Source organism: Hippopotamus amphibius, chromosome 17, assembly GCF_030028045.1.
Source record: "Hippopotamus amphibius kiboko isolate mHipAmp2 chromosome 17, mHipAmp2.hap2, whole genome shotgun sequence".
NCBI lineage: Eukaryota > Metazoa > Chordata > Mammalia > Artiodactyla > Hippopotamidae > Hippopotamus > Hippopotamus amphibius.
In genome coordinates, this window is record NC_080202.1 from 58124970 (window position 1) to 58139690 (window position 14721).

General features: G+C 57.9%; 1 protein-coding gene across 3 annotated transcripts in view; it reads right to left on the reverse strand.

Annotated features, from left to right (window-relative positions):
* The window catches only part of TTYH2 (tweety family member 2), a 38824-nt gene extending 31282 nt beyond the window's left edge, over positions 1–7542 (reverse strand). For all 3 annotated transcript variants that reach the window (XM_057716263.1, XM_057716261.1, XM_057716262.1), the window contains exon 1: positions 7380–7542. In XM_057716263.1, coding sequence (XP_057572246.1) covers positions 7380–7508 — 129 coding nt within the window. In that variant the 5' untranslated portion in view covers positions 7509–7542. The remainder of the gene's footprint in view (positions 1–7379) is intronic.
* Between the last annotated feature and the right edge of the window lie 7179 nt (positions 7543–14721).

Sequence of the window (14721 nt, forward strand, 5' to 3'; positions counted from 1 at the left end):
CTTAGGTGAGGGCGGGGGCAGAGGATGCGAGACAGGTAGAGGCAGAGGAGCGGCTCGAGGCGGGCCCCCAGGTCTGGGGCTGACACACCTGGATGAAGGTGTAGACCAGGCCCTGCATGATAGGTGCTCTGAGCCACTCAAGAAACAAGGCGGGAATCGTCACCTGACAGTGAGGTCTGTGGGTGATGCTCCGTGTGACTGAGGGCGACAAGGGGAGGGACGTCCACAGGATCAGAGGGTCTGATGCCTCCTGGAGGACGCGGGGCTTGGTGGGGTGTCTTAGAAGCTGAGTGGGGCCTGGGGCAGGGCCGGGAAGGGATGCCCTGGTGTATCTGCCCTCTTCGAGCCTTGTTCTAGGTGTTGGGGTCCATCCCCAACCAGAGGCCAACTCTGTGCTGTGGGAGTGGGGAGACGTCAGGAGATGCACCGGCGGTGTCCCTTCCACCGCATCCGGAAAGGGACGATGCCCCCAGATGCCAATGATGGCAGCAAAGCCCAGAATTCTGGAGGGGAAGGAGGTGCCGTCTCAGGCCCGCCGAGCACCTCAGGGTCCTACAAAGGGAGCTGCTGTCTGTCAGGAAGCCTGGAGCCCCCCCACTCCTTGCCCTCCAATCTCTTGATTCATCCAGATGGACACCAGATGGCACCAGGACGGGTGGCCGCCAGCCAGGGCCTGGCCTGGCTCTACGTCAGGCTCCTGAGCTGACAGCCTCACCCTGCTGCCCACGTGCCCCCCAGTCGTTTCCAGCCTGGAACCCCCAGCGCTCCAGTCTGGGCTGTCGGGGCGGGGCGATCGGCAGAGTTGGGGAGACACTGCGACCCTTCCGGTCTAAGCGGGAGACGAGACTTGTGAAGGGGCACGCGCACACCAGCAGACAGCCCTGAACACAGAGGCTGGGGTCTGCAGTCCTGAGGCCCGGGGTCACCTGGTGGGAGGCGGGGAGCCTCACAGGGGAGAGGGTACCTGTGGGGCCCGCACAGCTGCTCAGCCCTGTGAGGCCTCGGGCTGGCCTGTGGACCCCTGACTCGACCTGCTCTGCTGGTCACCTGAACTGACAGGTTTCTGAGCCTCATGGACAAATGGCCAAAGCCATGGGGACAGCCCAGAAGAGGACAGGAGAGATGGCTCACTTGGGAGTGGGACAGATAGATGTGACAATCACCTCCACCTGGGATAAACACGTCCTAGGGACTGCCAGGAACTTGAGCCTCCCCGCCTCCGCAGCGTGGATGGTAAGCCTGCCTCCTCCAGGCAGCTGGGAAGGCCCAGTGGACTTGACCACACCCTCCTGTGGAAGTCCTCCTGGGGTGGCAGGGGCTGCGGCTCCTGGGCCTGGACCACTGGGCTTGTCGCATGGACCGAGCCAGGAGGCTGGCCTGGTGAGACTGTGGAAAGGAGCGGCCACCTGCCGGCCCCCAGCCCGTGCCCCTTCCTGGAGGCCCTGTAGCCCCAAGCCAAAGGGAAGAAGGCCAAGGACGGATGGGAGTTTAGAGCCTTACTATTCAAGGTGAAGTTCACCAACCCTGCGGCACTGACATCTTCTGAAACGCAGAATGCATCATCTCAAGCTCCACCCTGGACGCAGTCAATCAGAACTGCATCAAGAGATGATCCCGGGAGATTTGTGTCCCATTCAAGTTGGGAAAGCACTGATTAGTGTCAACATACTTTCTCAAACTGTTTATAGTATAGTAGCTTAACCTCTTCTTCAAACAGACTTGCTTAGCAGAGCGCCGATATACAGAGCGTCCCCTGAAGAAGGGGTGGGTGTAAAAGCCAAGCTTTGTCCTGGCCACCCCCTCGCAGGCCCGAGGGCCCTCTGCTAAAGCCCAGGATCCCCGTTACAAGTTGCAAACCACTGTGCAGCGTGCATACCCTGTGCACCAGCAACCTGTCTCCTGGATACGCATCTGGCAGAAAGGAGGGCTCCTGTTCCCCACGAGATTCACTGTGGTAATAGCCCAAACACTGGAAACAACCCAAATGTTCACCAACACAAGATCAGATACACAGCAGGCGCTACAGCCCCACAGTGGAATACTACGCAGCCATGAAAAGTAAACGGCGGGGCAGCCAGTGATAGGTGAGAATCTCACAAATGTAATGTTGGAGGAAACATGCCAGACCAAACAGCAGAGACTGTGCAGTTTAACTGATAAAAGATGCAAAGTCAGAGAAACTCATTTGTAGTGATAGAGGCCCGAGGAGTGACTACCTCCAGGAGGAAAGCAAGTGGGATGGAGCCTTCCCGAGGGGGCAGGAATACGCTTTGACTGGGATGGTGTCTCTCACACACACACACACACACACACACACACACTGAGGTGTACACTGAAGCATATGCACTTCCCTCCAAGTTAATCCTCATGAAAAAAAACTAACAAAAACCCAGATATACCTTTTATAGAGATTAGAGCCTGGTTAACAGCCAGACCCCCTCCCAGCTACCCTTGCCTCCCGGACAGCCTCACCCTCAACCTCCCCCACAAACGGGAAAACCCACTGACTCTGGATGGGGCCCCGCCCAGCAAGGAAGGACCTCCAGGAAGTAATCACGACTTGGGTTGGTGCCATTTCAATCTCTCCAACCACAGCCCGTGCCCACCCCCAGAGCCCTGCGCTGGCTCCCCTATTTCACACCTCACAGCCCACTCCGACCTCCTGCAAGCCCAGTCTCGTGGGCAGGGCCCTGGGATTCCAAGGCCGGGGGGGGCCTCTCCAAGCTGGGTGTCTAGCCTCAATTCGGTTACCCACGATGCAGCCCACCCCCAGGGAGGCCATGCCTGGGAAACCCAAATGCGGAGGCCCTTTTGTTAGCAGTTCCCCTCCAGAACTTTCCTCGGGCTCTGGTAGCACGAGGGCAGGGACAGAGGGGTTAGGGTTAAGGTTAGGGTTAGAGGAAGGAGGAGTTGGAGCAGGGAGGGAAGAGGAGCCTGCAGAACCATCTCCCAAGGCCACCTTGTGTCAATGGCTACCCTCTAATAGGCAATTATTTTCCTGCTCCTCATTAATAGCGCTGGTCCCCATGTGCCTGGGGTGGGGGAGGGTGATACAGAGAGGACCTCCCGTCCAGAGGAAGCCAGGAGCTCTGTTCACATGGCCTCCTGCTCTGACAAGAGCCGAGAAAGGACAGTTTCCCAGGTCAGCCCCTGCGGCCACCACCACCTCCGCGTCCCAGCCAACACCCAGCCCACGGCCCCCACCTCAGGGCTCAGGCCTCTCCCCTCATCTAAGTGACTTCCATTGGTTCTGGTTTGTCACTTTGTGATGAGAAACCAGAGCACGAACCCAGGACCCAAGCTGGGGGCGGCAGTGACCGAATGGATTCTGGGAACGCCGAGGCTGCAGCTGGACCCCGAGGGGCTTCTGTACTGGGTCGGGGGGAGGGGGCAACAGCCTGAGCGCCCCTCACCCCGAGACCCCAGGAGACACAGAGAGTGAGCCAGCCCAGGGGTGAGGCCGGGGGAGGGGAGCTGGAGGAAGAGGCAGCGACTGGGAAGGGTTAAGCTCCCACCCCTCGACTCCAGGGCTGGTGGCGGGGGGAGGACGGGGCAGGGATGCTGCAGCGTGATTGTCCGATGACCGATGACCGTGACTCAGTGTTCACGCGGGATGAATGGGGCTTCCTCATCCCAACCTTGGCTCCTCTCAAATCCTGCCGGTGGGACTCCCCGCCTGGCCTTTCCTCCTGAGGACTGCCCCCGAAGTTAGGGGAGCCCTACACTCAGTTCTGGGTCTAGCCCCTTCCCTGTCCCCTCCCCTGGCCTGAGGACACACACTTGGGACTCTCTGGGGAGTCTATGAACGGAACCACCCGAGTGAACATGTGAAAACATGTGCCTCTGGGAAAAAAGTTAAGAATGTCTCCTCTACTTCCTCATGTGCGTTTCAACAGAATGGCTGGCCTACCGAGGCGCGGAAAGGAAAGATGGGGCAGGGAGCGCACAGCGGGCTCCTGCACGTCGGTAGAAGCAACGGACGACCTTTGCGCAGCATTCTGGAGCTTCCAGACCGCTCAAGGACACTAGCTCCTCAGTGTCTGGCCTCCCACCTCTCCCGGGAGGGAGGTGGATATAGTGACGGTGGCAATTGAAGGAGGAAACTGAAGTGGCTTCTTCTGGGAGACACAGCTGGAGGCAGTGCCAGGGGCCCTTTCTACTGTCCCCAACTCTGCCCAATGGGCACCTGGCCAGCTAGGGCTTCCCCCTTGCTAGGCAGGGCTTGTGGCAACTTAGGAAGTGCCCAGCACTGGCCACATGCTTTGCACCCACTAACTGATCGGGTCCCTTTATTAGCTCTTCGAAGCAGGGGTCTGCTTCATCTCCACGCCTTCTCGCTGGACAAAGGTGAGCAGACTCAGGCTGAGAGGTCTGGGCTGCTTCCCTGGATGGAGCTGGGGGCCCAGCGGGGCCGGGGCGCCCTCCTCCACCTGGGGCCCGCCTTGCCTGCCTCTGTGGAACTGGGCACGACCTCCCTAAAAGCCTGGTGGACGGAGCCCAGGTGGCCTGAGTGAGGACACAGGGTCAAGCCCACTGGCAGGGAGGGATGGAAGGATCAACCACTGGGGGCTTCCATGGCTCCCCAAGACCGCAGAAAGTGAGAGGGAGCCCTGCTTCCTTGAGGAATTTCTGGGAACTGACTTTGCTTAGCATGTCCCGGTCACCAAGCGACCTGCTCTTCACTCCTAGACCTCCTTGCCTTCCCTAGATCCCCTGCAAGGCTTGTCCCCACCCTGGAGCTTTCCTCCAGGCTGTGCTGCCTGTTCCCAGCTCCGCTTAATCTTTGTACAGACACACACACACACACTGTACCCCAAGCCGGCCCTGTTCACTCGGACATTTGGGGCATGAGCTGAAGCTCCCTTTGCACGTGTCTTTCAGTCTTTCCTGATTCAGTGACTGCAGACGATCCTCCGTCTGTGTCCTCCATGGGCGACTGTACTTGGACACGTTTCTGGATCTCAAGGCCAGTCTGCATCATGATTTGCATCACTGGGTCCCACCACGTGCTATGGGACCCTCTACGTACTAAGCGTGTTACAAGGGACATCTCACTTAGTACTTGCAGAGGAGGAAAGTGAGGCTCAGAGAGGTACGGACACCTGCCGGGGTCACACAGTAAGTCACAAAACTGGGATTCCAACCCAGACAGCAGGATGGCACAGCCCCGTCCCAGCTACTCAGCTGCTGTAGCGCCGAGCCCGGGAGGCCTTGGTTGCCTTGGTGATCACGTGACCCCCCCCCCCCCCCGCCCCATCTAGCACTGGGCTTCTCCCCAGGCAAGTCTGCTGAGTACTGACATGACTGACAGCAGAAGGTGCCCAGTCCAGGGTGTTAACTGACGTGGTGCCTGACTCGCAGGAGGAAAGGCACGTCCAGGAGAGGCTCGTGGGCAGACACAGGGGTCTTACCAAGACAGGAGCTGCTTAAATAACACCCAGAGCCAGACTTCCGGTCCACGCTCACCAGACTCACCTCCCTCTCAGAGCCCTCAGGCAGCCTAAGCGGGGCAAGGAGGGTGGGGGTGGGGCCGGGTATTAGGCAGCCCAGCAGCAGCGGCCCCAGGGGAAGGGGATGCCCCCTGGAGTCATTTGGTGCCAGCCCAGTGTGCCAGCATCTGAACCTGGGGAGGAGAGGGGCAGCGGCTTTGAGTGGGTCCCTCTGGCTCAGCTGCCACCTCTTCAGGGGACCGAGGGGGGTGGGGCAGGCTCAGGCCCCGCCAAGCACAGCTGCTGGCCAGACAGGAGCTGTCTCTGCGGTGGGGGAATGCCCTTGCACCCCTCCCCACACACAAAGGTCTTTTCCACCCAGCCGGGAGTTTACTTTTCCTCCAGGGGAAAGGAAAAAGCTATAGTTGGAGACCCCGGGGGGCAGGATCTGGGGCGCAGGGTTTGGGACACAGGGATGTGAGGTCGGACACACACACACACACACACACACACACACACACGCACACACACACATGCAAGCAGCACAGCTGTCTCTGAAATCATATCCGCCTCTTTTCATGCATTCATTGGGAGCGGAAGAGTCCCTGGAGCTCTCCGCAGGCGGCCACATTCTCAGGGAGCTGCCTTCCCCCGGCAGGGCTCCGGGAGGGGGAGAGGGAGAGGCAGAAAGACTGGGAAGGAGGCAAACTCAGGAAGCCGAACCCACTGAGTGGTCCCTGCCCAAGAGTGGGAAGGGGGCCTGATTCTCTCTCCTCCTTCTGGAAGGGGAGGCACCATCTGCCTGGGGCCGGAGGGCGACAGGGACACTGTGGTTATTATTAGACACCCTGCATACCCTACTGGATCAGGACCCCGGGGCCCTGCAGGAGAAAGTCCCGGCGGGGGAGAGGGGAACAGCTGACTCCTGGCTCAGCCTCCCTGGAGGCCCCGCTCCGCCCCAGCCAGCCCCACACCCTGGCTCCACACGGGGAGATTGTGGAGAACCTGACACGCAGGCAGAGGCCGCCCGGGGGAGTCAAAGTCCGGACATGCGAGCACAGCTCGGAACAAATGGGCCCCATCTTGGGCTCCCCAGCGTAATTTTTGACCCAACAGAAAACTGACTCAGCCTGGCCACAAGGGCTGGAGTGGGCTGGGCCAGACCTGAGAAAGCTGGGAGATTCTGCAGCTCTGTCTGGGCAGGGAAATCTGGGAGCACCCCTTCCCCCTAGGGGCGCAGAAACCGCCGAGGGAAGTAGCAGAGCAACGACAAGGGCAGAACTGCAGGGATGAGGAGAGTGGCCCGCCAAGCCGCTAAGAGCCCAGAAATCCAGGGCCTAGAAGGTGTGTCTGTGCAGAGGAGGGAGGTGACGGTGGTGTCAGAAGGGGCTGATGGGGGGGCACCTTTCTTTCCCCCAAATATCCACTTGTGGCTGTAGGTCCACACCCCTCTCCCCCGGCTCTGTCGCCTTCCCGGAGGGGCCCAGGCGGCGGTGCTGGCAGCGCCTTCCACGCTGCAGGCAGGGGCTGGGGAGGAGGGGTGCTGCGGAGACGAACCGGGAGACTCCGGTCAGTTTCTTCCAAACTTCTCCCAGGCCACACAGCCCCGGAAAGAGAGCGCGCGTCTCGTAACCGCAGGAGGAGGGAAAAACAGCCGGGCGCCCCTCGGCATCCCCGCAGCTGGCCCAGCGGAATCGCCGGCTACAGGCACGAATGCCCCTCACCCCGCGCGGCGCTGCCCACCCCCCCGCCCCTCCGCAGGCAGCCTCCGCGCCCTTCGCCCCCCCGTCCCCCCCGTGACCCTTGGCCGGCTTAGACGGGTGGGCCGTGGGCCAAGCACCCGCGGGGGAAGCGGAGCGGGGTGGAGAGGCTGCGGGAGAGTAGGGCCGGGAGGGGGAACGGGGTGGTGCGGAGACGTGGGGCGCCGGGTCGGGGGCGGCGCGGGCTCACCTCCTGGTAACTCTCATCGCCGGGCCTGAAGGTGCTGTCCACCGGCTGCAGGCGCAGGCCGAGGTGCGGGACGCTGTGCAGCCACACCACCCACCAGGGCGCGATGTACTCCACGCGCGCCGCCGGCATGGCTCGGCCAGAGTGCGCCCGCCAGCCGCCCGCCGCCAGCCGGCCCCGGACTCGCGCCCGCCCCGCCCCGCCCCGCCCCAGGCCCCGCCCCGCCCCAGGCCCCGCCCCTGAGCGCTCGCCCTCCCTGACCCTTCCAGGCTGGCCCCACGCCCTGCGCTCACCCTCGGGCTACAAGGGGTCACGCCCTAGACCCCGGAGCCTTTTTTCTGGTCTGGAATCTGTCCAGGCCTCAAGGGCGAAAGGAGGGGAAGGAGGAGTGAAAACGGCCCCCAGAAGCCTGCGGAATCTGTCCCTTAACAGCGGTCTCTAGGTCCCCCGGCTTCTGGTCACTTGTCATCAAATCAAGTACCCAGAGTGTCTGTGAGTGCAGCGGGCAGTCGTGGCGTGAGAGGCGAGGCCGGCCCTTCCCAGCGCTTCGAGAGGGTAGCGAGCTGCCAGATTGGGGACGGAAGGGGCCTCGTCCCTGGCTCACTGGTTTTGAATCCACTCTCAACCGTAATGGAGCGTCCGCTCTGTAAACCGCGTGGGTTCAAAGCCACGGTCGCGCAGCGGAGCGCCCAGCCCGTCTGGGCAAACAGCTAGCGGGGGCGGCCCGGAAAGCCCCCGGGGGTTGGGAGAAGCGGCCGATTCTTCCCGGCCGGCGGGAGGGGCGCCCTGCGGGAGCTGTCTCGAGGGGAGGGACGGAGCAGCGAGAGCGCCGGGAAGGGCCGGCCATCCCCGGGAGACGCCGGAGCCGTATAGATCCCGAGTTTGCTGAGCGCGTACTGTGCGCAGGGACAGAAACTCCGGCTGCGCGCGGTTTGGCGGCGGGTGGCAGCAGTCCCCACGCGAAGACGGACGGCGCGCCAGGGCGGCGATGCTCTGGGGAAAAGCGGAGCGGGGTCTGCGCATCAGGGGGCGGGGGCTGGGGTGGGGGCAGTCCCGGATCCGACGGAGCCTCGAGGGCAGGAAAGAGTCGCGGTCCTGCGACCCAAACAGCGTGGCGTGACGGCGGGACGCGCGGGGAGGGAAGGAGGGGGCAAGGCCGGGACAAGGTCCAGGACAGGGGAAAGGGCCGCCCGAGGTCGGTGAGGCGGGAGCGGGGGGGGGGTTCAGGGGTCCTGAGCTGCAGACAGTCTGGGAGGTGGGAGCGAGGGGCGTAGAGACCCCGGTGAGAAAAGAGACCCGGGGGAGACTTCCCGGTTTCTGGCTTGGGCGCCGGGTGGGTGCGGGTGAAACTCCAGCAAACACGCGTGGCTGCTAGAGGCGGACAGACCACAGACGCCCCTTCCCCTCTCGGAGATCCAGGGATGGGGATGGAGTCCTGTTCTGTGGCCGAGGCCTCTTTCTCCTCCGGGAGGTCACAGTCCGGGTCAAGGTTCCCGGAGCCCGCCTGCGGCCAGCCGGTCTGCGCATGCTCAAAGCCTAGGCGGCGCGGATGCCGGAAAGCACCTCTCCTGCGGGGTTTTCTTTCATTAATTCAACAAGTTTTGTTTGAGCGCCTCTCTGTTCTAGGGGATACAGTGATGGGTAAAAGACACGTTCCTGCCTGCATAGGGCCTGAAGTTTGACAGGTGAGGGGAGACAGCCTGCATCGCCCCAAAGTGCTTTCAAGAGCCCAGTGTCCGTGTGTAAAACGGGACAGTATGTGTGTGTGTGGGGGGGGGGGGGGATTTCCTAAAATATGACACGTGAGGTGAGAGCCGAAGGACGAGGAGGAGGTAACTCCCGGCGTCCTGGGGGAGGATGGATTCTAGGAGATGGGGGTCCCGCTGGGGGCAGAGGGGAATCAGTAAGTGCAAATCCCGGAGTGAGGGGAGCGACAAGGAGGACTGGAAAACTGCTCCGACAGAAACAGATCGGTGTCAGGTTGCCAGGGGCTGGGGTGCAAGAGGGAACTTTGGGGTGATATTCTCTGTGGATTGCAGTGGTGGTTACACAACTGTACACATTTGTCCGAATACAGGGAACTGTATATCAAGAAGGGTGAATTTGAGATAGGATTAAGATGGCGGAGTCGGAGGACGTGTGCTCACTCCCTCTTGCAAGAGCACCAGAATTACAACTAACTGCTGAACAACCATCGACAGAAAGACACTGGAACTCACCAAAAAAGACACCCCACATCCAGAGACAAAGGAGAAGCCGCAATGAGATGGTAGGAGGGGCGCAATCGCGTTAAAATCAAATCCCATAAATGCTGGGTGGGTGACTCACAAACTGGAGGACAGTTATACTGCAGAAGTCCACCCACTAAAGTGAGGGTTCTGAGCCCCACATCAGGCTTCCCAACCTGGAAGTCCAGCAATGGGAGGAGGAATCCCCAGAGAATCAAACCCTGAAAGCCAGCGGGATTTGATTGCAGGACCTCCACAGGACTGGTGGAAACAGAGACTCCACTCTTGGAGGGCACACAAAAAAATGTGCTCACCAGGACCCAGGGGGAAGGAGCAGTGACCCCATAGGAGACTGAACCAGACCTACCTGCTGGTGTTGGAGGGTTGCCTGCCGAGGTGGGGGGCAGCTGTGGCTCACCGAGGAGGCAGGGGCACTGGCAGCAGGGGTTTTGGGAAGTGCTTATTGGTGTGAGCCCTCCCAGAGTCTGCCATTAGCCCCACCAAAGAGCCTGTGGGCTCCAGCGCTAGGTGGCCTCTGGCCAAACAACCAACAAGGTGTGTGAACACAGCCCTACCCATTAGCAGACAAGCAGATTAAAGTTTACTGAGCTCCACCCACCAAATTGCATTAAAGCTTTACTGAGCTCCGCCCACCCAGCCTTACCCACCATCAGTTCCTCCCATGAGGAAGCACACAGGAGGCTCCTAGCTAGCTTCCTCCACAAGAGGGCAGACAGCAGTATCAAGCAGTATCAGCAGTATTTCGTCTTGCAGAACTGAAAACCACAGCCACAGAAAGATAGAGAAAATGAAGAAGCAGAGGACTTTGTACCAGATGAAGGGACAGGATAAAGCCCCAGAAAAACAACTAAATGAAGAGGAGATAGGCACCCTTACAGAAAAAGAATTCAGAATAATGATAGTGAAGATGATCCAGGACTTTGAAAAAAGACTGGATGCAAAGATCAAAAAGTTTACCAAAGACCTAGAAGAATTAAAGAGCAAACAAACAGAGATATGCAACACAATAACGGAAATGAAAAATACACTAGAAGGAACCAATAGCAGATTAACTGAGGCAGAAGGGCGAATAAGTGACCTGGAAGACAGAATGGTGATCATCACGGATGTGGAAAAGAATAAGGAAAAAAGAATGAAAAGAACTGAAGACAGCCTAAGATACCTCTGGGACAATGTTAAACACACCAACATTCGCATTATAGGGGTCCCAGAAGGAGACGAGAGAGAGAAAGGACCTGAGAAAATACTGGAAGAGATTATAGTTGAAAACTTCCCTATCATGGGAAAGGAAATAGCTACCCAAGTCCAGGAACTGCAGAGAGTCCCAGGCAGGATAAACCCAAGGAGAAACACACCAAGACATATAGTAGTCAAGTTGACAAAATAAAGACAGAGAAAAGTTATTAAAAGCAACAAGGGAAAAACAACAAATAACATACAAGGGAAGTCCCATTAGGTTAACAGCTGATTTCTCAGCAGAAACTCTGCAAGCCAGAAGGGAGTGGCATGATATATTTCAAGTGATGAAAGGGAAGAACCTACAACCAAGAATACTCTACCCACCAAGGATCTCATTCAGATTCGACAGAGAAATCAAAAGCTTTACAGACAAGCAACAGCTAAGAGAATTCAGCACCACCAAACCAGCCCTACACCAAATGCTAAAGGAAGTTCTCTAAGCAGAAAACATAAGAGAAGAAAAGGACCTACAAAAACAAAACAATTAAGAAAATGGTAATAGGAATATACATATCGATAATTACCTTGAATGTAAATGGACTAAATGCACCAACCAGAAAACACAGACTGGCTGAATGGATACAAAAAACAAGACCCATATATATGCTGTCTCGAAGAGACCCACTTCAGACCTAGGCACACATACAGACTGAAAGTGAGGGGATGGAAAAAGATATTCCATGCAAATGAAAATCAAAAGAAATCTGGAGTAGCAATACTCATATCAGATAAAATAGACTTTAAAATAAAAAATGTTACAAGAGACAAGAAAGGATATTACATAAAGATCAAGGGATCAATCCAAGAAGAGGGGATAATTATAAATATATATGCACCCAATATAGGAGCCCCTCAATACATAAGGCAAATGCTAACAACTATGAAAGAGGAAATGCAAGGCAGAAATAGAGACACAGGTGTAGAGAACAAACACATGGACACCAAGTGGGGAAAGTGGGGAGGGTTTGGGGGGAATGAATTGGGAGATTGGGATACCAAATTGTACACTCTAAATATATGCTGTTTATTGTCTGTTAACTGTATCTCAATAAAAGTTCTTAAAAAAAAAAAAAAAAAAAAAAAAGAAGGGTGAATTTCACTGTAGATTATATCTCAATTAGCCTTACTTTAAAAGATATATACATTTACCTACAGTTTGTTTAATATTTTTAGTTCTCCAACCAGGGATCCAACCCAGGCCCTGGCAATGAAAGTGCGGAGTTCTAACCACTGAACTTCCAGGGAATTCCCCCCAATAAATGTATTTTTTTAAAAAAGAGAGAGGTTATCAAGGTAGGCCTGGGCCAGACCACATATGGCTCCAGAGGCCCTGGTTAAGAGATCTGGTCTTGAACCCTCCGTGCTGGTAACTGAGAAAGAGGGACCTGCGGCGATTCCGTGGGGCCCTCCGCGGGGCTGATACCCAGCATGACCACGTGGCCCCGGGAACGCCGGGATGGGCACTGCCTGGTGCCACATACACGTGCCCCCCCCTCCCCACCCCTCCTCATCAGCAGCACCGGCTGCAGCTGCTGGTCCCTGCCAGGGTGACCCGGAAGTCAGGAGGATTTGGCATTCCTCTAGGAAGATTAGAGTCGCCACTGTGAACTGCAAGTGCCTTAGGGGAGGAGGAGGGGGAGTGGCACGGAATGTGCCCTGAGCATGGACTTTGGGGGAGCTGGGGCTGGGTCCCGAGAGGGAGTGGGTGGGGGGAGGGGGGCTGCACCCCGCATGTGAAGATGCTGCCTGCAGAAGCTCGCGCTCAGGGCTGTCACCACAGCCACACAGTGTAGCCTGGAGCACACAAACTTGCCCAGCCGGTCTGCACACAGCTAGACAGTGACCATTCCAGCTGCTTCCCCAGGGGCCTGCCCACCTGGACGGGCCTCCAGTGCTGCTTTGCTGCTCACCCAGGCGGACCGGCGGACCTCAGCAAGGCCGTGTTGGCCTGGGCACCTGGGGGCTTGAACGGATGCCGGTGCATCAAGCCAACTTACGCAGGATCTCTGGAATCAGCCTTGGCCACCTTGGCGGACTTTTAACAAGTGACCCGAATGACTGGGAGGCGCAGGCCCGCGCTGAGAACCACAGCACGAAAGGATGCCTTCTAGAGAAAACGCCCGCGGGGCTTGTATCCTAGGAGCTGGGGCGGGCCTCTGCACAATGTGCTGGGACAAAGGGGCCCCAGTGGTAACCCGCCCGCTTCCTGGGAAGCTGGACCCACGACAGGGTGACAGGGCGGGCGAGACTGGAAGCTCTGAGGGCGCCCCCATCTGAGTGCCCGAGCACCTCTCTCCTGGAGGGGAGGAAACGAAACCCGAGCTTCTCAGGACTAGGTCGAAAAACTCCCTCACACCTGCATTTCTTACAGAAAAAAGCCTAGGACCTGTCCCAGGCTTGGCTGCGCAGGCGTGGGTCTCACCCGTGTGAACCGCGGCCAGAACTCCACAGGCTGTAGCCTGGCGCCACCTCGTGGCCGCCCCAGACACAGGCGTCAGGAGAGACCCCGACCTTCCCTCTAGCTCCCTGGACTCCCAACCACCTGCGGGGGCACTTGAGTTCCTGATGGGAACTGAGGCAGAGTGCTGGGGAAAGTGGCCTGGCAGCCCCCACTCAGCTACCTGAGACGGGGCCTCTGGCTGGGGAACACCTTCTCGCCAAGGGCCGAGGTGCCCACATGACCTGTGCTGAGCGTGCCACTGTCACCTGTCTGGGACTCTTTCCTTATTTCAAGCTGAATGCTCCCTCTGCTTAAAATGTGTGCCTCCTAAGGCACTTGGCCCTCCACGCTGCTCTCTGTGGGAAAGGGATGGGGGTCTTGCCCGACGCAGGACAGGTGCGTGTAGGCGAGTTGGTCACAGGGGACCGACACCCACTGCTGAAGGCCATTGTGCCTAAGTAGTGTCCCATCTGTGCTTCACTGTTTCCCGTGGCAACTGTGACACCAAGATGCAGCGGGCAGAAGTGTTTCGAGTGCTCCCTGGGAGGGGTAACTGGCGCAGGGTGAGGTAAGGTAGTTTCTCAAGATCATTCAAGTCAGCAAATAGTGGAAGCAGGACTGAATCCCCTAGGAGCCAGGCCCGGCTGGGATGGGAACCGCTACTTGTGTTGGGATCTGGGCCTTCAAGTGCCTGTGGGAGCAGCGTGTACCACCCTCACACCTACCACTCCACTGCTGGAGGCCCGGGGCCAGACCTCTGCCTCCTCCCTCTACATGTCACCTGCATTTCAGACTGGTCTTTGGGCTCCAGGGTCTCCTGTCGCTGGGCTAACTGCTCATCTCCACGCTCAGCTCACAGCCCCTCATCTCAACTGTCCATCCCTGTGTTCACCTCACGGCCCCCGCCCCACTCCCAGCTCCCCTTAATTGTGGGCAGCACTCAGGAAACACGCAAGAGTGCATTTTCATTTCTGTGCCTGGGAACACATCAGTGTCTTAGTCTGGGGGGAAAAAATCACTCACCCGCCTCTGCACCAAGGAATATTTCAACGTGGCAGACACAGACGCACCACCACCTTCTGAGAAAGGGATGGCTTCATTCACTGCTGTTTCCAGGAAGAGTAATCAACTCTTCCTTTCAGCTATCACGGGCATTACCAGGGAGCGCATTTTACCAAGTGACTTTTACACCTCATCAGTGCAGACTGGGTTACGTTCACCAATAACTGGCTCTTTTAATTGCCTATTTCTATCTACTTATTTTCAAAGAAAAAAAAAAAAAAAAAAAAAGACGGCTTTATCTGTCTGCTGGGATCACAGCCCAAGGTTAGGGGTGCAACAAGGTAGCAACCAGGATCCCCACTCTACTCCCACCAGAAGCCACATCCACCTCCCCCATTCTCAAAGACAAAGGCCA